This window comes from Ursus maritimus, unplaced genomic scaffold (assembly GCF_017311325.1).
Source record: "Ursus maritimus isolate PB19 unplaced genomic scaffold, ASM1731132v1 scaffold_36, whole genome shotgun sequence".
In the NCBI taxonomy this organism is placed as follows: Eukaryota; Metazoa; Chordata; class Mammalia; order Carnivora; family Ursidae; genus Ursus; species Ursus maritimus.
Window position 1 is genome coordinate 8271783 of NW_024426230.1, and position 20787 is coordinate 8292569.

Here is a 20787-nt window from a genome sequence, read left to right on the forward strand (position 1 = left end):
TTTCCTCTCTCAAAATATCTAACTGTACTGAACTTCATCTTCTTGTGATGACGTGAGATGGTAAAACGCCTATGTGATGGGATGAAGTGAGATTAAGGACTGGGTGTCGTGACGCAGCGTCAGGCTACTGTCGATCTTATGATTAGGATCATCTGTTTCTGGATCATCGTTGAGCTGCGTAATGAAACCTTGGAAAGTGACGCTATGCATAAGAAGGGAAACAACAGAAACTTATTCTCTCACGGTTCTGAAGGCTAAAACCCAAAATCAAGGTGTTGGCAGGGCCGTGCTTCCTCCAAAGCCTCTAGGGGAGGATCTTTCCTTGCTTCTTCCAGCTTCTGGTAGGGCCGGCATTCCTTGGCCTCTGTAACTCATAACTCCCATCTCTGCCTCCATCTTCACATGTCCATCTTCCCTCTGTGTCTGTTTCTGTCTTCACACAGCATTCTCCTCATCTCACAAGGACACTAGTCCAATTGGATTAAGGGCCACCCTACCTTAATATGACAATTATTAATTATTAACTATCTTAACTATTTACATTTGCAATGACTCTATTTCCAAGTAAGGTCCCATTCTGAGGTACTAGGGGTTAGGACTTCACCATCTTTTTGGGAGACAAGATTCAACCCGTAACAAATTTGTGCCACATAATATACCCTTTTAAAGTGTACTATTCTGTGGTTTTTATTATATTCACAAGATTGTGGAGCCAATATCACTAATTCCAGACCATTTTCTTCATTCCAAAAGGATAACCCCATACCCATTAGCACTCCCCAACCCTCCCCTAAACTCCTGGCAACCACTAATCTACTTTCTGTCTGTACAGATTTGCCTATTCACAGGCATTTCGTGTAAATAGACATTTCATATGAATGGAATCAGATAAGATCTAAATGGCAACATGTATCAGCACTTCATTCCTTTTTATGGCTGAGTAATATTCAATTGTATGACTATACATTGACATTTTGTTTATACATTCATCAGTTGATGGACACTTGGGTTGTTCCCACTTTTTTGGTTATTATCAATAATTATGCTATAAATATTCATGTGCATTTTTTGTGTAACTGTTTAAAAAAATTTTTTTTTAAGTAGGCTCCATACCTAATGTAGGGCTTGAACTCATGACTCAAGAGATCAAGAGCTGCACACTTTATAGACTGAGCCACGCAGGCACCCCTGTGTAACCGTTTTTAATTTTTTTCATACCTAGGAGTGGAATTGCTGGATCATATCATAATTATGTTTGACTTTTTGAGAAATGGCCAAACTGTCATCCAAAACAGCTGTACTAATTCTCACCAGTAATACAAAGGTTCTAATTTCTGCACATCCTCTACAGCACTTATTCTCTCTTTTTTAAGTAGCTCAACACCCGGTTTGGAGCCCAATTCGGGGCTTGAACTGACGAACCTGAGATCAAGACCTGAGCTGAGATCATGAGTCAGACAGTTAGCCAACTGAGCCACTCAGGTGCCCATTATTATCTTTTTGATCATAGCCATCCCAGTGGGTATAAGTGGTATCTCACTGTGGCTTTGCATTTTCCTGACTAATGATGCTGAACATCTTTTCATGTGTGTATCTGCCATTTGTATATCTTCTTTGGAAAAAGGTATATTTAAATCCTTTGCCCAATTTTAAATTGTCTTTTAATTGTTGAGTTCTAAGAGTTCTTTATATATTCTGGATACTAGACTGTTGTTAGATTTGCAAACCTTTCCGTCCCATTCTGTGGATTATCTTTTCACTTTCTTGATGGTGTTCTCTGAAGCATAAAAGTTTTTAATTTTGATTAAGTCCACCTTACCTACATTTTAACTAGTGCTTTGGGTGTCATAGCGAAGAAACCACTGACAAATAGGCACTTTAAAATGATTATAGAAGATGATTATGAAACTAACATAATGAGATATGCTAGATAGGTTTTCAAGGAAGAGCATGGAAACTCCCAACCTTTTAAAATAGCTCCAAATTATTCTAAATGGTTTAGGCATGTGTTTGCTCAGAGACAGGTTCTAAGGCGATTTCTGGAAGTCCCAGTACATGTTAAGAGTATTAAACAACTAAGGAAACATCTCCATATTGTAGACAATTCTACAACATTTTTGATCCAACACTGCAAAATCAGAATGGTCACATTACTAGTGAAAAGAAAAAGCATCTGCAATGAAAAATGTAGCAAATGGCAGAGTACCCTGACTGGAGAACACAGAGGACTGGAGAATAGGAAGTGCATTGTCTAACCACTTTTCATTTGATATTGACTTACAATAGGTCTGTTGACTGCTGAAACAAAAGCATTTCCATAACTTAGAAAATCTATTTTTAAGATGTTTTTGTGTTTAAACAATGGCCTAGAAGATGTGTTTCTAGTAACTGCCTGATGCAAGGGAGGAAAGATACGGGAAGACCAATCACCCTGGCAATTCTGGGAGCGGTGAGCACTCCTCCAGCATTTGATTATAAAATACAAGGCGCAAAGCTTTGTTAAGATCAGAAACAAGTAACCAACAGAAATACTGGGTTTACAGGCCTCATTGTTTACTAGAGAGCCTATGTTTTGGCTGTGTATGCATGTTTTTTTCTGAGGCCACTTGCACTACCTCCAATAATAGCACTAACAAAACTACTCTTGCTGTGTCACTGGCATACTTTAAATTGCTTAAAAAAATATCATTTTTGATCCTTCTTAGAATATTTTATTTTGTAATCTATTACTTCTGATATGTGTGTGTATGTATATATTTGCTTATCAAGTTACTCTTGCCTCTAGATACTTTTTCAGAAAAAAGTGATAAAATTTTGATCCCATTAAGCAAAACATTGTCAATATTAGTTTTTAATTGGCAGCAATGGTCTATTTTCTTTAAAAATATAGTTAGAATTTTTCAAAAAATAAGGTTTTTTGGAAATACATTATCTATTCAAAGAATGATATGTGATTGTATATGAAGAATGGCAATCAAGTAATAAGAATTTTCCCCAAATAGCCTGTGGAATCATCATTATTATAGTGCCCCAAAGAGAAAAGTAAGCAGGAGTCCTACCCAAACAGAAATGCAATAAAGGAAAGCTAGCTCCTTTGAATATACAGAACTTGGGATTGTATTTGTGTTCTGTACTGGATATAATCAAAACAACACAAAATTCCCATTTCCTCAAAGCTAAAAGCACACACAGGCATCAGTTAGACTAGTAAAGAGAAAAGTCAACACAGACACAATTAACTGGTAGATGATCACTGTCAGACAGCAGGGAGTTGGAGAACTGTATTTCTAGTAAACATACAGGTCAAATTCTCCCCGTAAATTGAGGTATTACCAGGGTTAACAAGTTATTTGTAAAGAGGAAAGTATATTCAACTGATGGAGAAAATGCAAGATATGTAATTACCTTGGTCCTAAAGTTATAATAAAAAGACTAAGGAAATTCTTTAGGTTTTACATTCCCTCAAGTAAGTACTATTCTCTAAGCCTGTTTCTTATGATATTCCATGGACTTGAAGTAAGTCCATCTTGGAAGCCTTGGTCATCTTCTTTGGGCTTCCAGAGCACTATGCTTATACCTTTTTTTTTTTTTTTTTTTAAAGTTTGTTTATTTAAGTACTCTACCCCCAACGTGGGCCTCAAACTTAACAACCTCCAGATCAAGAGTCGAATGCTCTTCCAACCTAGCCAATCAGGTGCTCCTACACTTAAAAACTCATTACAGGACTTACTGTATTTATTTAAGTGCCTTACTGTTCCCTTTAAGGTTGACATTAAAGTCTGTTTTATAGAAGTAATATTTTGCTTCAATGCTCTATTAATAGAAATCCAATGTTATTTTTTAGGTCTTTCCATGATAAGCTTTTAAGCAGTGGATTAAACAGGACGGGACTCAACTAGTAAATTGGACTCTATTTCTTCCCCTGGAAAAAATAAAAGCTCGACAAATACACCACTTTGTTTCAGCCAAGTTACTAACCAAGCTGGTTAAAGTGCAACAGCTTTATCACAACTGGAGACTCTTTAAAATAAAACCAGATATACTTTTTGATGTATTTTTTAGATTAAACTATTCACCTTTAAACAAATCAAAACTTAATATTGAATCATATAGTCTATTCCCATACAAACTGTGGAGGACACAATTAAAAAAAAAAAAACAACCCAAACCCTTTTTCCTATTGACCAGAAAGCTTCTGGTGGCAATTTGGAGAAATAAAACTGAAAACATCTTAGGCAAGGGGTGAGGAAGGCTCCTGAGGGAACGTGGAACACTGGAAAAAGAGAAAAGCTCCCCCTTGATGTAATCAGGACTGCCAGAGCACTTGTTTTGTTTCCAGCATGGACCCTGGATCTGAAAGATAGGTTCAAATACCAGCTGTTAAGCCTTAACTTCCTTATCATTAAGAATATATTTACTAATTCAGTGTTGTCTTAAACAAGGTGATACATTTAAAAAAAAAAAAAAGCTATAGGATAGTGCCTAACTCAAAGTTTCTAATTCCATGACACTGGACATATTTTTTCATAACTACTGACATTCATGTAACACCTCGAACCCAAACAATTCAGAAAACTATATCATGAGTAGAAATCTTAATGTTTAAGAATGAACTAAATGAAACAAATGGACGAAAGAACTCAAAAATCAAATTAATAAGTTGTATCTTGAGAACAACCCAGTCCAGCATTTGCCTTGACAAAAGAGATTTTTTCTTTTTTTAAGGTTTTATTTATTTGACAGAGAGGGAGAGCATAGGCAGGAAGCAGCAGAGGGAGAGGGAGAAGCAGGCTCCCCACTGAGCAGGGAGCCCAATGTGGGGCTTGATCCCAGGACCCTAGGATCATGACCTGAGGGGAAGGCAGAAGCTTAATTGACTGAGTCAACCAGGCACCTTGACAAAGATTTCTGAACTCAAACCCATACTGTATCAGTGCAGTTCAACAGTGATTAAGTATTTAGTTGATGCCACAAAGGCAGTTACAAGACAAAATTCCTCCCTTGGGAAGGTGGTCTAGAAGGGAGATATTAAAATGCAATGTGATGTTCCATGCCTAGAAGAATGTGTAAAGTACTCCAGGGACACAGGTGAGGAAGCAAGTAAATTTGCTTGGTTGTAAGAGGAGGGTAGGAAGTATTAAGGAGAGTTAACAAGGGGAAGTGACATTTAAACCAAGCTTATAAGGAATGGGAGTCGGCCAGATACAATAGAGAGAAGGGCATTCAGGTGAAGGAAACAGTAAGTAATGTATACTCAAATTTGCAAAGACAATTAGGAAGACAGAATCCAAACCATTGCAAAGAATGCTCCAAAGAAAGGGCTCCTCTGAGAAAAATGGCAAGTTATACAGAAGGGATATTATTTACTCCACAGAACTGATTTTCTGGAATCTGTGAGAATAACCAGCCATCTTTTGTGGGCAAAATAATCTCATATACAAGAATGATAAAGAAAATTAGCTTTATTTATGTAAATTAAAAAAAACTGTAGTGTTAGATTTTGTCAAGTGTTTTCATTTTGAACAATTTACAAGAATATTTATATACAAACATAATAAAATAGAGTACATCACATTGTTCCTGCCTGACTTGAAGTGTTTTCTCAATTCTGAACATGCCCCGATCACTCCAGTTTTTAATTTTTTAACAGGGAAATGCTATGTTGCGACATAGTACTTGATTAATACATATAACACTGAAGTGGAAGGAGAGTCAGTGATTAACAACAGGTAAAAAATATTTTTTCAACCAATATGACTCTATCATTAGATTTTTTTTCTATATTAAAATATGTTTCATGATAAAAAAACATACTTGCATTTGTTGGATGATCTAAATTTGTTTTTTATATAAACCCATAGTTGACCTAAATATAGATATGAATCTATATTCAACTCATTAATATGAATGTCTGTCATAAATGAAGATAAAACTGTCAGGAGCAGAGGCAACAGAAAATCCATGTGAGAAACTAAAGTGGAGATGCCCAATAATTGGATAATTATTCTATTTAAAATAAGTAAAATTTCCATTTTGTGAACCCAATACAAACCAAACCAAAAGATGATGAAAAGCCATGATATTTATAAATACCAGATCTTAAGTCACACTGTAGGGCTGTAATTAACTTGTACTACTATATAATTGGATAATTCTAAACCAAGTTTCCTAAATATCTTTCCAATTCATTTATGTTGAGAAATCCAAGAAGGTTTAATATAATTACTGAATAAGGGAGAATTTTAAATTAGCAACTGGGATACAATATAAATGCACACAATTTAGAGTCAAATCCATATCTACCAAAATATTAAGATACTGTGTGTGTATGGACTGTCAGAAAAAGTCCATTTCATTTCTAAAGCAGTGGATTGTTTAGTAAGTTCAATTCTTTAGCACTTTCTTGAAATTCCTGGCAAGAGCTCTGTGGTTTTATTAAATTGAAAAAACAAAAAAACAAAAAAACCCAAAAAACCAACCCACAAAAAATGTTGTTTGATACTACTTCAAAAAGTCACAGCTATTTAAGACAATCAACCAGACCTCCAAGTGCACTTGTGTCTAAAATGTCACTTTTGTCCCCAAAGAGAAGGAAATAATCAAGTATTTTATTAAGGTGCTTACTATTAAAACAAAAAATCAGAGGAAATTGGTCTTTAGTTGGATGCTCGCATTCTTTCCAGGGTTCTTAGTATGTTTAGATGTTGGTATCCTGACTTTGACATTTTCCTGATTGCCCTTGATAGCAGCTTCAAGGCGGGCTTTTAGGGCAGGAGAAGAAGCCATTACATTTTTAAAAACTGATGAATACTGAGGCCCAATCTGCATGAGATTTTGCAAAGCAAAGTCATGTAAATTTTTCATCACGGAAGTTGCTGATCCCAGAGCATTATCATCCAAAAGGAAGGAAATGAGGATGGGCAGAAGACAGGCCACCAGCTGAGAACCTGTTAAGTAAATAAATGATGTAAGTCCTGGGTTGAAGGTTGTGTTTAATATATAAAGTTATAAACTCACTTATCTGTACACAATTTTCCCCACTGAAAGGGAAAAAAGGATCCTTCTAATCTCTCCTCAAATTAACACTAAATAATATCAATACTTGCAATTAACAACACCTGCCTTTCAATGAATATGAAAATATAATGTTAAGTGACGAACTGAATGTTTTACATTTAAAATAACATTAAATTTCTGATTTGGGACAGATTCTTTTTTTTTTTTTTTTTGAGATTTTATTTATTTATGTGACAGAGACAGCCAGCAAGAGAGGGAACACAAGCAGGGGGAGTGGGAGAGGAAGAAGCAGGCTCCGAGCAGTGGAGCCCGAAGCGGGACTCGATCCTGGAACTCCGGGATCACGCCCTGAGCCGAAGGCAGTCGCTTTAACGACTACACTACCCAGGCGCCCCTTGGGACAGATTCTTAACTTAGTATGAATTTAGTGCTGACACTTACGGTGCTGTTCTTCGGCAATGGTTACCAGTGCTTCCAAGACCTTTATGCCTTCTTGAAAGATCTGAAGCTCAGTAGTGTCTTCAGGCTTTCTCTTGTCTATTTCCTGCAGTTTTTCCACAATAGAGGATACTAAAGAGTAAATGTATGGGTAGGAAACAGATGGATTTGGATACTGAAAAATGGAAAGTAGGAGCTGATAGGTCTTGATTTGTACCTAATCAGGTAAGAGACAAAAATAGTATAAACTGTAAATATAAATTTATATTAACATGCAGACTATAATGTAAATTTAAAAAAAAGGAAATAAAAATTGTGAATTAAAACCTTTTTTTAAGAAAAGTCTCTAAAAAAGGCATTTAAATTTCTCCTTTTTTAAAAAAATATTTTATTTATTTATTTGAATGAGGCTACCTGCTGAGCAGAGAGCCTGATGCAGGGCTGGATCCCAGGACCCCAGGATCATGACCCTGAGCCGAAGGCAGACGCTCAACCGACTGAGCTACCCAGGCACCCTAAATTTATTTCTAATTTATCTTTAATTGTGGAAGTCCATGTGCTAACAGGTGTTAAAAGAGGGACAACAGCACAAAATGGAGTCACCTGGGCAAAGCCCAGGTTGCCAAACCAAGACTCAATACCTAGCTTAATTACAGTTTCAACCTCTCCCAGGACTGGAATCTTAAAACCAGTCAATCTGGAATTACCTGGTCAGCACTAGTGAAGTAATCTGCCTGACAGACCCCTGCTATCCCTCTAAGGAAGGTAGTTTTGCCTGAAACAATCCACTCTTTGCTAGTAACTTCCTTGCCCTTTTTCTGTCTATAAATCTTTGATTTTATACAGCTCTTCAGAGTTCCTTTCCATTTGGTATATGGGATGCTGCCCAATTCATGAATCGTATAAAGCCAATAAGATCTTTACAATTTACTCAGCTGAATTTTGTTCCTTGACAGATTTGGTGGCAGTGATGGGATCTGAAGGAAACTTCTGAAGGCTTTGGGAGTTAAAGGAGAAACACAGATGTGGACTGGTGGTTCCATCTGCAGTTCTCCAACTGTTTGGAATCCTAGTCTGAGGCCCTATGTGTTGGGGTCTGTTGGTTCAGTTCTTTCCCCAGCCCCCACATTCCCACTGGGACTTGCTGGTATTGCACTCAAGGCCTTCTACTGGCCAGTCTGCAGTAATATCTCTTTGGTCATTCCTGGTACGTTGATGTGTTCATGAAGTAAAGGCTACTGGCAGATGGAAATCTAGGAAGCCAAAAAGCTGCAAAATTGATGGGCACTGGTAGAGTACATGAAAGCTGTGAGAGTGCTTGCTACCTGACTCTAAGACTCCTATCTAGGATAAACTAGTCACAGAATGGGTTAGATTGACACAGATTACCCACCAACCTCAAGAAAATGTCCATGCAACAAAGTACACCGTAAAACACTGTGCAATTCCCAACCCAGCAGCACATCCCTCTTAGGTATTACTTTGACTCTGAGAGACCCACAGATTTAAAGAAATGGAATCCTTAAATTCCAAAAAGTTGAGCATCCCACCTTCTGGCATACCTGCTTATTTTATGTCTAAGAACTATAGTCTCTGGAGCTATAAAGACCTACAAGAATGGTAAATATTACTAAAGGCAACCTAGAATTACAATGGCCATTACAGAGAAAGTGCCAATTAGACAAGGTCATTTATTTAAGAAATGCACTAAAAAGCAAGGGTTCCCAAATCAAACAAAGAAAATAGGATACCTATTTTAACTGTTATGCAGAAGCTTCCAAAAGGCTTTAAGATTCCAAAATAGCTTCATTGAAAGTTTCATTGCAAAAAGGGAATAAAAAAATTAGACACGAAAATTATCTAAAACAACACCTCTTGCATTGCAGTCCTCTGGGGGCCCACCATCAAAACACTCGCCGAGAAATTGGTGCCTCACTTCCAATTAACCGGGATACTGGAAAAAAGATCATTCTTAAAGGTTTTGTGCAAATCCTTCAACAGCAATTCGAATGCCTCCATATCTATCTTGGAAGGAAGGCCCCATATGGGCCTCTCCCAGAGCTGATGAGATTTTGAGGGAATTTCTGGTACACTGCTATTATTCTTTAAATAGAAAAGGGAAACTAAAATTAAACTTAATGGAGAACCTTACCAAATTCTGGTAGATACTGGAGCTACACTCTATATGTACATCCTATTCAGGACTGCACATGAGATCCTGGGAAAACTGGCAGAAGCCAGCTAAGGAAGATAATCCTTACCAGAGTCCACTTTCCCAGATCTCCGTCTGTAGTAACCAGTAGAGTGAGTAAAATAAAACCTCTTTTGCATCCTTTTTGAGGATGTCTCTTGAATTCAAGGGAACCCAAGTAACTCTATTCCCAAAGTTGTCTACGGTCAGAAGTTGGCCAAACTGGAAGCTGATTTTCAGAGCTTGGTGGGAAAGTGGTTTTTTTTTTGTTTGTTTGTTTGTTTTGTTGAGGATTCCTTCCTTAAGCTAAATGAAACTCTGTACCCATAAAATATTCCAAGACACACAGCTTGTGTCTATGAAAACATAGTAATCTTTTGATTTCCATCTTAGTTGACAATCTCCCAGACTGAAGATAATGTAGTTTATATAGGTGGGTCAACCTATGAAGTCTTTTAAGTTGCAAACCAATTCTTTGAGGAATTAAAAGCAACTGTCCATATTTTACAAATCTTTGCAGAAACAGAAATGAGTTTCCAGAAACAATTCAAAATCCACCTATCCTTCTTACCAATCCTAAAACCTTCCCTTTTCATCTCAAAAGGCTTGTATTGTTAAAAATTCAGGCCAAAGGGAAAAAAAGTCCTTTCTGGAGGAACTTGCATTCTCTCGACTGTGCCTTCGAAATGTAAATGTTTTACCAGGTATTCTCTGGGAACTCGATTATCTAGATTTCCCTAATTCCTAAGACTGAAGAAAAAAAAAGATAAGGCTTTTTTTTTTTTTTTTTTTTTTTTTTTTAAGGGAGGGGTAGGGATGCCTGGGTGGCTCAGCGGGTTAATAAGCATCTGCCTTCAGCTCAGGCCATGATCCTAAGGTCCTGGGATGGAGTCCTGCTCTGGCTTCTTGCTCAGCAGGGAACTTGCTTCTCCCTCTGCCTGCCGCTCCCCCTGCTTGTGCTCTCTGACAAATAAATAGAGATTTAAAAAAATAAAAAAAGGAAGGAGTGCTTCGGTGGCTCAGCCAGTTAAGCATCTGACTCGATCTCAGCTCAGGTCTTGATCCCAGGGTTGTGAGTTCAAGCTCCGCATTGGGCTCCATGCTGGGAGTGGAGCTTACTTTAAGAAAAAAATGAACTACTATACAATGGAATATTACTCAGCCATAAAAAAGAATGAAGTCTTGCCATTTGACATGACATGAGTAGAGCTAGAGAGTATTATACTCAGTCAAATTTATTTGAAAGAAAGACAATACTATATGATTTTACTCATATGTGTTATTTAAGAAACAAAACAAGCAAAGGAGAAAAAAAAAACAGGGAGGTAAACCAAGAAACAGATTCTTAACTATAAAGAACAAACCGATGGTTAACAGAGGGGAGGTGGATGGGAGGATGGGTGAAACAGCTGAAGTGGATTAAAGAATCCACTTGTCAAGATGAGCACTGAGTAATGGACAGAATTGTTGAGTCACTATATTGTACACCTGAAGCTAATATAACACTGTACGTTAACTGGAGTTTAAATAAAAACTTGAAAAAAATTATATGAACTGCTATAGAAACTCCCACCCATGCCCCATATCTAGTCCATAGCTTCCACAAGATTATTTGTTAAAGACAAATCTTAAATGTGTTCTCCACAAATATTAGTAAAGAAAACTTTAGCCATCTAAGCAGATAACCTTAACTTATCTTAGCAGGCAGAAACACAATCTGGATCCAACTGCTCTTTTATCCACTATGAGTTTTGCATCATCATACCTATCTCATGGCTCAAAATTTAAAATGAGAGCTCTCTGCTTGAGAACATCTAAGGAGTGACCAGGCAGGGCCATCACAAATGTCATCACTGTTCTCCAAGACCACTGATGCCAAGACCCCTGACTCAAAGATACGGAAGATACCTGAGCACTCAGTCCTTGTTTGATCTTCCTAGATATGAGAGGACACATACAATAGACCACCATTCTCAATAAAACTCCTGATCCCTTAACAGTGATGAGACTCATGCTCCTTTTCCTTCCTTTTTTCTTTAAAAGATTCTATTTATGTATTTCAGAGAGTGAGAGAGAGAGGGAGATCAAGAGAGTGCAGGCACACAAATGGGGGGAGGAGCAGAGGGAGATGCAGACTCCCTGCTGAGCAGGTTGCGTCCTAGGACCCTGGGATCATGACCTGAGCCAAAGGCAGGTGCCCAACCCACTGAGCCACCCAGGTGCCTTTCTGAGTGTCCCAGATGCTCTGTGTGTATCTGCTCTATGTCTTCAATAAATTCTGCTCGCTTTTCCTTTTGGCGGGTCCTGCAGGACCCCTCTGGGTCCTCAGACCTGGCCTGCCTGCAACTGTATGTTTACTTAAAAATAGTTCCCAAAAATCTTTTTGGTAACTTGAAACCTTAAAATTATACTGAGATAAGTTGAAAGATGGATATTCATTGAATATCTGGATCATTTCCAAATAAAATACTGAAACATCAGTTACTGAACATAGGTTTATCAATTTTTGGTTTATTACCAAGAAACTTAAGATAGTTGGCTCTATTAGTAAACATGTTTGGTTCCTCACAAAAAATTTACTGAGGAAGAATATATTTTTAGAAATTATAAAATGTATTCATAAACTTGTCAATCTCAAGAACGTTGGTGTAACAGTTCAGAGTTGTTCACTTAGTTTTCCATTAGAAATTTAGGTTTTTGGGGCACCTGAGTGGTACAGTCGGTGGAGGGTCTGGGACTTGGTTTCAGCTCAGGTCATAATCTCAGGGTCATGGGACTGAGTCCTGGGTAAGGCTCTACACCTGGTGCATGGTCTGCTTGAGACTCTTTCTCCCTCTGCCCCCGCCCTGCACTCACTCTCTCTCTCTCTCTCTCTCTCAAATAAATAAATAAATAAATAAATAAATAAATAAATAAATAAGGGGCGCCTGGGTGGCTCAGTTGGTTAAGTGTCTGCCTTTGGCTTGGGTTGTGATCTCAGGGTCCTGGGATTAAGACCTGTGTGGGGCCCCCTGCTCAGTGGGGAGTCTGCTTATCCCTTGCCTTCTGCCCCCATCCTCCTGCTCATGTGCTCTCTCAAATAAATAAAATCTTAAAAGTAAATAAATAAATAAATCTTATAAGAAAGAAATTAAGGTTTCTAAGGGTTAAATATTTTCATGTATGTAATTAAACCACTAGACGTAACTGTCAGCAAGCACTCTAACTCAACTCTGGGCCCCAGTAATTCAGACCAGAAATAGACAAGATTGCTTAACTCATGCCCTAACTGAAACCCATTGTTCTTAAAAAAGCCCTGAGAGCAACGGAATGCCTAGAAGACCACATCCCATACCCTTCCCTGCCCATGATCACTTGCCGAACACATACTGACCCCTTCCCATGATTAGCGCTGCCTGCTCTTGCATGTAGCCCCTGAACCACTCCCTATAAAACTCTAGGTGTCCATTTGCTGGCAGATAGGTCAGTTAATGTTTGAGCCACTTCCCCTGGTTTGTGGCCCTCAAAATAATGCTCTCCAGTTCTTTTTTACTTTTTTTTTTTTTAAAAGATTTTATTTATTTATTTGACAGAGAGACAGCCAGCGAGAGAGGGAACACAGAGGGAACACAGTGGGAGAGGAAGAAGCAGGCTCCCAGCAGAGGAGCCCAATGTGGGACTCGATCCCAAAACGCCAGGATCACGCCCTGAGCCAAAGGCAGACAATTAACGACTGCACTACCCAGGCGCCCCTCCAGTTCTTTTTTACAAGCCCTCGTCTCTTGAGTGATTGGCTTCTCCTGCGATTAGTTTTCTGAGTTTATTTGGTAACAGTGTTGGCAAAACCAGCCAGAAGCTATGCATTTGATTTGTCCAGCCTCCCTGGGATTTCTAGGAATGGAGCAGTTGGCCTCAGTAGCGTGCCAGGGCTTAACCACTTGTTTCCCAAGTTACCGGCTGTAATCCATCGATCAATAACAGAATCACCTTTGTATCCTAGCAAAGTAGGATGTGTGTTTTCAGTAAGAAAAAGAATGAGGGATGCAGATGCAATTTTGTTGAGGGAAAAGAAAGTAATTTTGTCCTAAAGTGAGGGTGGTTATTTCAGGATGGGACAGGGGAAAAACAGAGGACAAAATCCGAAAGTACAAAATAAAGTTGTAGAAGGTTTGTGGAAAGGGATTTTGGGAAACGAATTTTATTCATGGTCAAGCTGCCTAAGATTAGAATAAATGTGTTTAAGTAAAAAAAGAAAATGAGCTTTAATATCATAAACACACGTACAAAATTAGTATTTGGTTTTCGCTCTGTTAAAAGGACAAAGTTTTCTTGGATAATTGGTCTGCTCTTGATAAAAGATTACAAAAGGTCTATCTCTGCCTTATTAAAATAATCTGCCTAGAAAATAAAGATTCTGTATTTTATCAAAATAATTTCCTGTGTTTCATGTTGTCTTTATCAAGTCTTTGATTATTTAGGAAAACTGAGTAAGTTTTGTTTGTTTTTTAAACTATGTACTTTCTGTATTGCCCATGAAATCTTTAACTGTCCTTCTGGTTAAATGGATAACTAAGTATTTTTCACAATGACCTATAGTCCTACTGTTTGATGAAATGTTTTTAAAACCTTTTGATACTACTGACAAACTTCCCCCAAATCTAATTCTAAATGAAGTCTTTCTGACCTGGAACCAACTCATTCTGCAGTGCATAAAGGAACAGGAAGTTAATTTAGCAAATGAAGAGGTCATAAAGGAATGAGATTAACTTATGTGTACTGCTTTTGGGTGGGGTCCCATTATTTCATATCATATTCTTGAAGAAAAGTGAAGTTTTTCTTTTTTAGGAAGTCCACTATAATAAGCTACAGAGTATCTTAATAAGGGGTGCCTGGGTGGCTCAGTCAGCTGGATGTCCGACTCTTGATCTTGGCTCAGCTCATGATCTCAGGGTGATAAAACTGAGCCCCACATCAGGCTCCATCCTCAATGCGGAGTCTGCTTCTCCTCCCTCCCCTGCTTGCATGTAGGCTCTCTCTCTCTCAAATAAATAAATGAATAAAATCTTTAAAAAAACAAAAACAAAGCACCTTACTAAACGTCCCTTGTAAGTTCTAGAGATTTATCAATTTTAAGATGTCCCTATTTCAAATTAAGTTTGTTTGTTTGTTTTTAAACATTTATCTTTCTCCAACTATGTTCTATCCTTGGGACCAAAGAATAAGATCATTATTATTTGGCTTTGTCACCCTAAGAACAGAAATTGCTCCAAACCTAAAAATAAAAAATTTAGTCTGGTACTTCTTGTTGGAGCCAATAAAATCACAAAAGAAAAGTTTTACAAAAGCCTAAACATATTCCTATTACAAACATCTCTCTACTAAAGACACTTACCACAGGATCTTTTATCTCAAGAGTAGCCTTAAATTTCTCAATACAGCGCTTCTGAAGGCATGGGATGGTAGTAACTTCTGGACTGGTAGACAAAATAAATACTGTGATAGCAGTAAGTAGACTGATTTCATCAAGTTCTGGATGTGTTCCATCTACTAAAGAGAAATGATCTATGAGAAACATCCCAAGATTGCCGTATTTATTGTTTTATGTGTCTGTGTGAAGATGCCTCTAGTTTGACAGTAACAATTTCTTTTGTGTACACAACAGTTACAGACAATAAACACTAATGGACTGATTTTAAGAATCCTGGAAAATGCTGTAGGTTTTAAATTGTACATTGTAAGTAATTCTAAAGCCAAAAATTACCAAAGTAATTATACTCTTTATAGGCAGACATCAGTAAATATATATGTATATTTACTAGGAATATACATTTACTAGTTGTGTGACCTTGGACACTGAACCCCATTTTTAGTTTTCTCATTTATAAGATGGAAATATTAACAGTACTTAAATTTATAAAGTTAAGAGGATTAAATGAGTTATTCATGTAAGGCATTTGAATAGCATGTTGCATGTGCACTCAACACGGGTTAGCTATTTTTGTTGTGAAACAAATCAGAAATGCGTGTACAACTGATTTTTCTTTGTTAGGATTAAGGTATTCACATTTTGATAATACAACTGTCAAGTGAAAATACCTTAGTGCTTTGATTATATATAACCATTTGTTAACAATACAAAAAAACCCTGAAAATACTGCATGGGCCACAATCATTTGAAGGAATTTTCTATTAGATATAATTCTCCTTCATTTCCCCCATATTTACCTTCAGAATCTCATTCAATAATTTTAATGAACCTGCTGTGAAAACTCAATGTTATCTGAAAAGGAAAAGGGGTTGCAAATTCGACTCATGAAACTGTGTATGAATGGATTACTATTTATGAAGAAATGATATACAGGGATCCAGATAATAGCTTTGCTAACATTCATTCAACAAGTATTTAAGAAACAGCACTCTTTTTGGCACTGAGAATATAATTTTCAGAAGATATACTGTACATCAGGAAGTAAATAAAGAATTTAATTTCAGTCACAAGGTCTGTAAATATAAAAAATACATTAAAAGATAAAAGAAAGTTGGGGCTCCTGGCTGGCTCAACTGGTAGAGCATGTGACATTGATATCAGGATCATGAATTTGAGCCCCATGTTGGGTGCAGAGATTACTTAAATAAGTATATAAGTTTTTTTTTTTAAAGTAGGCTCCATACCCAGCATGGAGCCCAATGTGGGAACTGAACTCATAACCCCGAGATCAAGACCTGAGCTAAGAGATCAAGAGTCAGACGCCTACCCAACTGAGCCACCGAGGCACAAATAAGTAAATAAAGTTAAAAAAAAAAAAAAAAAAAAAAAAAAAAGGAAAGCAACCCAGTAGTTGCTACACTAGGGGGTCAGAGAAAGCCTTGAGATTTAGTATCTTAACTGACGCTTGAGAGACAGTAATGAAATAGTGACAGAAATGAAAGCAAAATATTATGGATGAGTGGGATTTTATAAAAATAATTTGAATAATTTTAAAGTAAAAAAGGTACATGGGTCAACATTTAAAATGATGACAGATTATCAGTATTTTATATATATTAAATATTTAATCCATATAACAGCACCATGAAATGGGCACTCTTATTTCTTCCATTTTATGGATGAGGAACAGAAATGTAGTCACTTGCCTAAGTCACACAATTAGTAAGGCAGATGGTTTGATTCCAGAGAGCATACTGTTAATCATGATGCTACACTGCTTCCCAAACAGTTGTTATTTTCAGTCATTCATGACAACTTGAAACTACAACATAGTCAGCTAGTCTGTTTAGTAAAAATGTCTTTTTATTTTCAGCAGGATAAAGTTCTCCTGGGTTCCTCTTCCCACTTCTTTTAAAATTCCCTATTTCCCCTACCCCTGCCTAAACTCCCATCCTCTTTTACCTAGCATAAATGCAAGTTTCCCTTAGCATTAGCCCCATGGAGAGGCCTCTGTGGTAAGGAAGCGAAGCCTCCTGCTAATAGCCAGCAAGAGACTGAAGACTTTCTGAGAGCCATGAGTGAGTCATCTTGGAAATGGATCTTCTAGCTGTAGCCCTGGCCAACATCTTAACAGTAACCTCATGAGTGAAAACTACTCACCTATGATGCTCCAAATTCCTGACCCACAAACCATCAGATAATAAATGTTTGTTGTTTTAAACTACTAAGTTTTCAGGCAATTTGTTATACAGAAAATGGTTTACCTGTGATCATCAGCTCCTGCTTTAATTTCTCTCAGGAGCTAATCTAAATCCTCACAGTCCTAACCTTATTCTCTCCACATATTTGTGGTGTGTTATGGAAGAGGCAAGCTCTTTGTGACTCTAATCAGAAAAACTAATACCTATTACTTCCCATCTTTACCTCCTTTTCTTCCCTCCCATGGCACAGGTTAATCCCTCTAAATGTACTATGAATTTTATTTCTTCCCGCTTAGAAGGGGACATTGCTTCCTAATATTTCCAAATCCAATCTTATCTCTACCTTTCCCCCCCCATAAGCACAAATTCATGCTAGAGTTTCATCTTAAAAAAAATTCCTTGCCCCTATACTTTCCTTCAGCTTTCTTTTCTTCTTGTTGAGAGGAGTCTATTCTCGATCCTTACTTTTCCTTACCTTCCATTTACACTATATTTACACTGTTGACCATGCTCTCACCATTAAAACTCTTTTCTTTGGCTTCTGTGACTGCATTCTCTCCTGAATCTCCTCCCATCTTGCTTCATAAACTCAATTCGGGTGATTTTATCCATCTCATAGGTTACACTGGTAACTTTCCAATACACATAGTCTAAAATCACCTGTAGTTCAGATTACTTTCTCGAACTCCACACCTCGACATATTAGCTCCACTTGATTATCTGAAGGGCATTTCAAACTTAACTCATTATATTCCCCTGAAAATGTTCACTTGGGAATTTCTGTTAATGGCACTATGAGGGCTCAGTCAATGTACCCTTTCATTCCTAAGCCAACTATCAGTAAATTCTGTTAATACATGCTTAACATTTTATTTTTAACATTTTACTCTTTATCCTTACGCTATCTTACTTCCAAGAATCTTGTTTTCTTTTCTATAGCTGCCACAGTGATTCTTCAGAAATCCAAGTCCTGTAACTTTACTACCCTTCTTAAAACCCTTCAGTGATTCCACATGCACATTAAAAGCAGTCCAAATTACAAACTACGCAAACCCTCCATAATCTGGCCCCATGTACAGTTCAACTTCATCTCTTTAATAATCACTATTCATCACCCTCCTCCACCTCTTCCTTTAACCCCACATTCTTTCATTATTCTACTTGCTATCCCCAAATATACCCTGTTATTTAGGTCCACAGATGAATGATCAAAATGTGCCTAGAACCCATTTCTATGATGTCCATGTGGAAAATGCTTTCTGATTCTATAAGAAATTGACTCTTCTGAAAAGCCTCTTGTGGTAGATATAGAGCTGTACCACTGAGATCCCCTTCATGGGGGAAGGTGCTGCCCAGCCATGGGGAGTATGGTCAGCTTAGCTCCCTTAGGGTTTGGCCTCAGCTAGAGTTGCCTTGACTTAGATCACATCCTTCCTGGGGTAGCCCACATCTGAGGATAAAGTACAGTCCTTTTCTATCGAACCATGTGAGGCACTCATACGGGCAATCTGCAGAGCTCCCAACTGTTGGGGGCTTGCATTGGAGTCTGACTTCCTCTTTTGCCCAATATTACTTTCCCCTACTCCCTTCAGATGTTTTTCCTTAATAAATCTCTTGCTCCCCAAACTCTATCTCAGCAAGAGCTTCCAGAGAACCCTACCTGTTACACCCTGCCTGATTCACTCAAACAGAGTGGATTACTCTAATTTTTTAACAGTCTCTCTCTCTCTCTTTTTGTTTTTTTACTATATTTAGAAATGCAGTGATAATTAAGACATTACTGCTGCCTTAAAGCATATAACAATTTATAGATACCAGACTCCACCAGACTCTCAACTTTGGACACAAAGTAGGTGGTCAATAAATGCTGATTCAATTAAAACCTTTATACCATTTGAAAGAGAATATGGTGAACTGTGACATTTATAAACAGAACAAGGAAGGCAGGGATAATCTATAATATGTCTAAGGACTTTTTACAATCACCATAACGTTATGTTGAAAATAAGAACTATACAACAATAACAAGAGCAAAACAAATTTTAATGGATACAGAACATAATACTGGCTATCAATTATTGATCTCTGCCAGATAATAAGTGAGATGTTTTCCATATATCATGTTCCTGTTCTAACAATTTCCTGTAACACAATACCCTTATTTTGTTTTTTTTTTTTTTTTAAAGATTTTATTTATTTATTTGACAGAGATAGAGACAGCCAGCGAGAGAGGGAACACAAGCAGGGGGAGTGGGAGAGGAAGAAGCAGGCTCCCAGCGGAGGAGCCTGATGTGGGGCTCGATCCCATAACGCCGGGATCACGCCCTGGGCCGAAGGCAGACGCCTAACCGCTGCGCTACCCAGGCGCCCCTATTTTGTTAATGAGAAAACTAAGGCTCAGAGAAGTTGAGTAACCTAGCTAGCCAGTTAGCTAGTAAGTGGTGGAATGAGGATATAAACCCGATCAATCTTATTTTAGATTTATAATGCATAACTTACATACTTTTTGATATACTGTATTAAAAGGTTCTGTCAGCTAGTTATGGATCATACTATATTTGTAAATTAATATTAACATTTGAAGGTCTTTCACTGTCAACTTAATAATATACAGGCTGCCAGTTATTTAACTTCATTAAAGAGTAAAGATACTAAAATGAGAACATAGATGTTTCTATCTATTTTATATATATTCTCTGAACACATATGTAGTGAATATGGGCCCCTCTAGGTGCGAATGCCAAATATGATAAATTAAAATAGCTTATTCTCAAAAAAAACCCCTCTTGCTTTTTACAACATACTAAACAATCCAATCAGCTTTAATTACCTGGATCCCAATAGTCAAGTATTGTTGTTAAAGCACTACGGAGGAGGTCAGTCCACGCAGTGTGGCTCTTTTCTGCTCTGGCCATGGGAGAAGACAATATTCCTTTCAGAGCCTGTAGGGAAGCTGCAACAGTTGAAGATAACTGGCCCCCAGGTAACTTCACAGCAGTTTGTCTGAGGACCCCAATTGTAAGGTACAATATAGTAGGGAGAATTGAGATGCTTCCTGTAAGACACATTTTTAAAAATACTCTATGTTTCAGTCTATACATATAGTTCCTAAAAAGAAATCATCAATGAGTGAGACAATGTCAAAAATGTCTAGCTTTTAGACATTTTTCATAAAGGATTATAACTATTAAGATAATTTAGGTAGTGTTAAGATTTTTAAGACTGCATTAAATTTTGGTTATAATTGAAAATGTTATTTAAATTGTGTTCCTACTAGTATGTTTTGTATCTTTTGCTATCTTATTTTATTTGGTAGCTGACAAATGGTGATTTTTATTTTTTAGTGTGATCGAATATAGACAACACAAAATTTGCAATTTTAACCATTTTAAAGTGAACAATTCAGTGGCATTAAGTACATTCACAATGTAGTACAACCATCACTGCTATCCACTTGAATTTATTTTATATCAAACTCTTTTTTCTAAGGAATTTGTAAAATCCACCCAGTACAAATTATTAAAAATTTCATG

General features: G+C 37.3%; 1 protein-coding gene across 10 annotated transcripts in view; it reads right to left on the reverse strand.

Annotated features, from left to right (window-relative positions):
• Positions 1 to 3578: 3578 nt before the first annotated feature.
• Positions 3579 to 20787, reverse strand: part of HEATR5A (HEAT repeat containing 5A) — a 108811-nt gene continuing 91602 nt past the window's right edge. For 7 of the 10 annotated variants that reach the window (XM_040620810.1, XM_040620809.1, XM_008710404.2 and 4 more), the window contains 4 exons: positions 20085 to 20309; positions 15018 to 15172; positions 7459 to 7672; positions 3579 to 6947 (listed from right to left, as the gene is read on the reverse strand). In XM_040620810.1, the coding sequence (XP_040476744.1) occupies positions 6640 to 6947; positions 7459 to 7672; positions 15018 to 15172; positions 20085 to 20309 (902 nt within the window). In that variant the 3' untranslated portion in view covers positions 3579 to 6639. Of the gene's footprint in view, positions 6948 to 7458; positions 7673 to 15017; positions 15173 to 20084; positions 20310 to 20787 lie in introns of those variants that run through there. The other 3 variants (XM_008710408.2, XR_005832040.1, XM_008710410.2) reach the window with 3 other exon arrangements.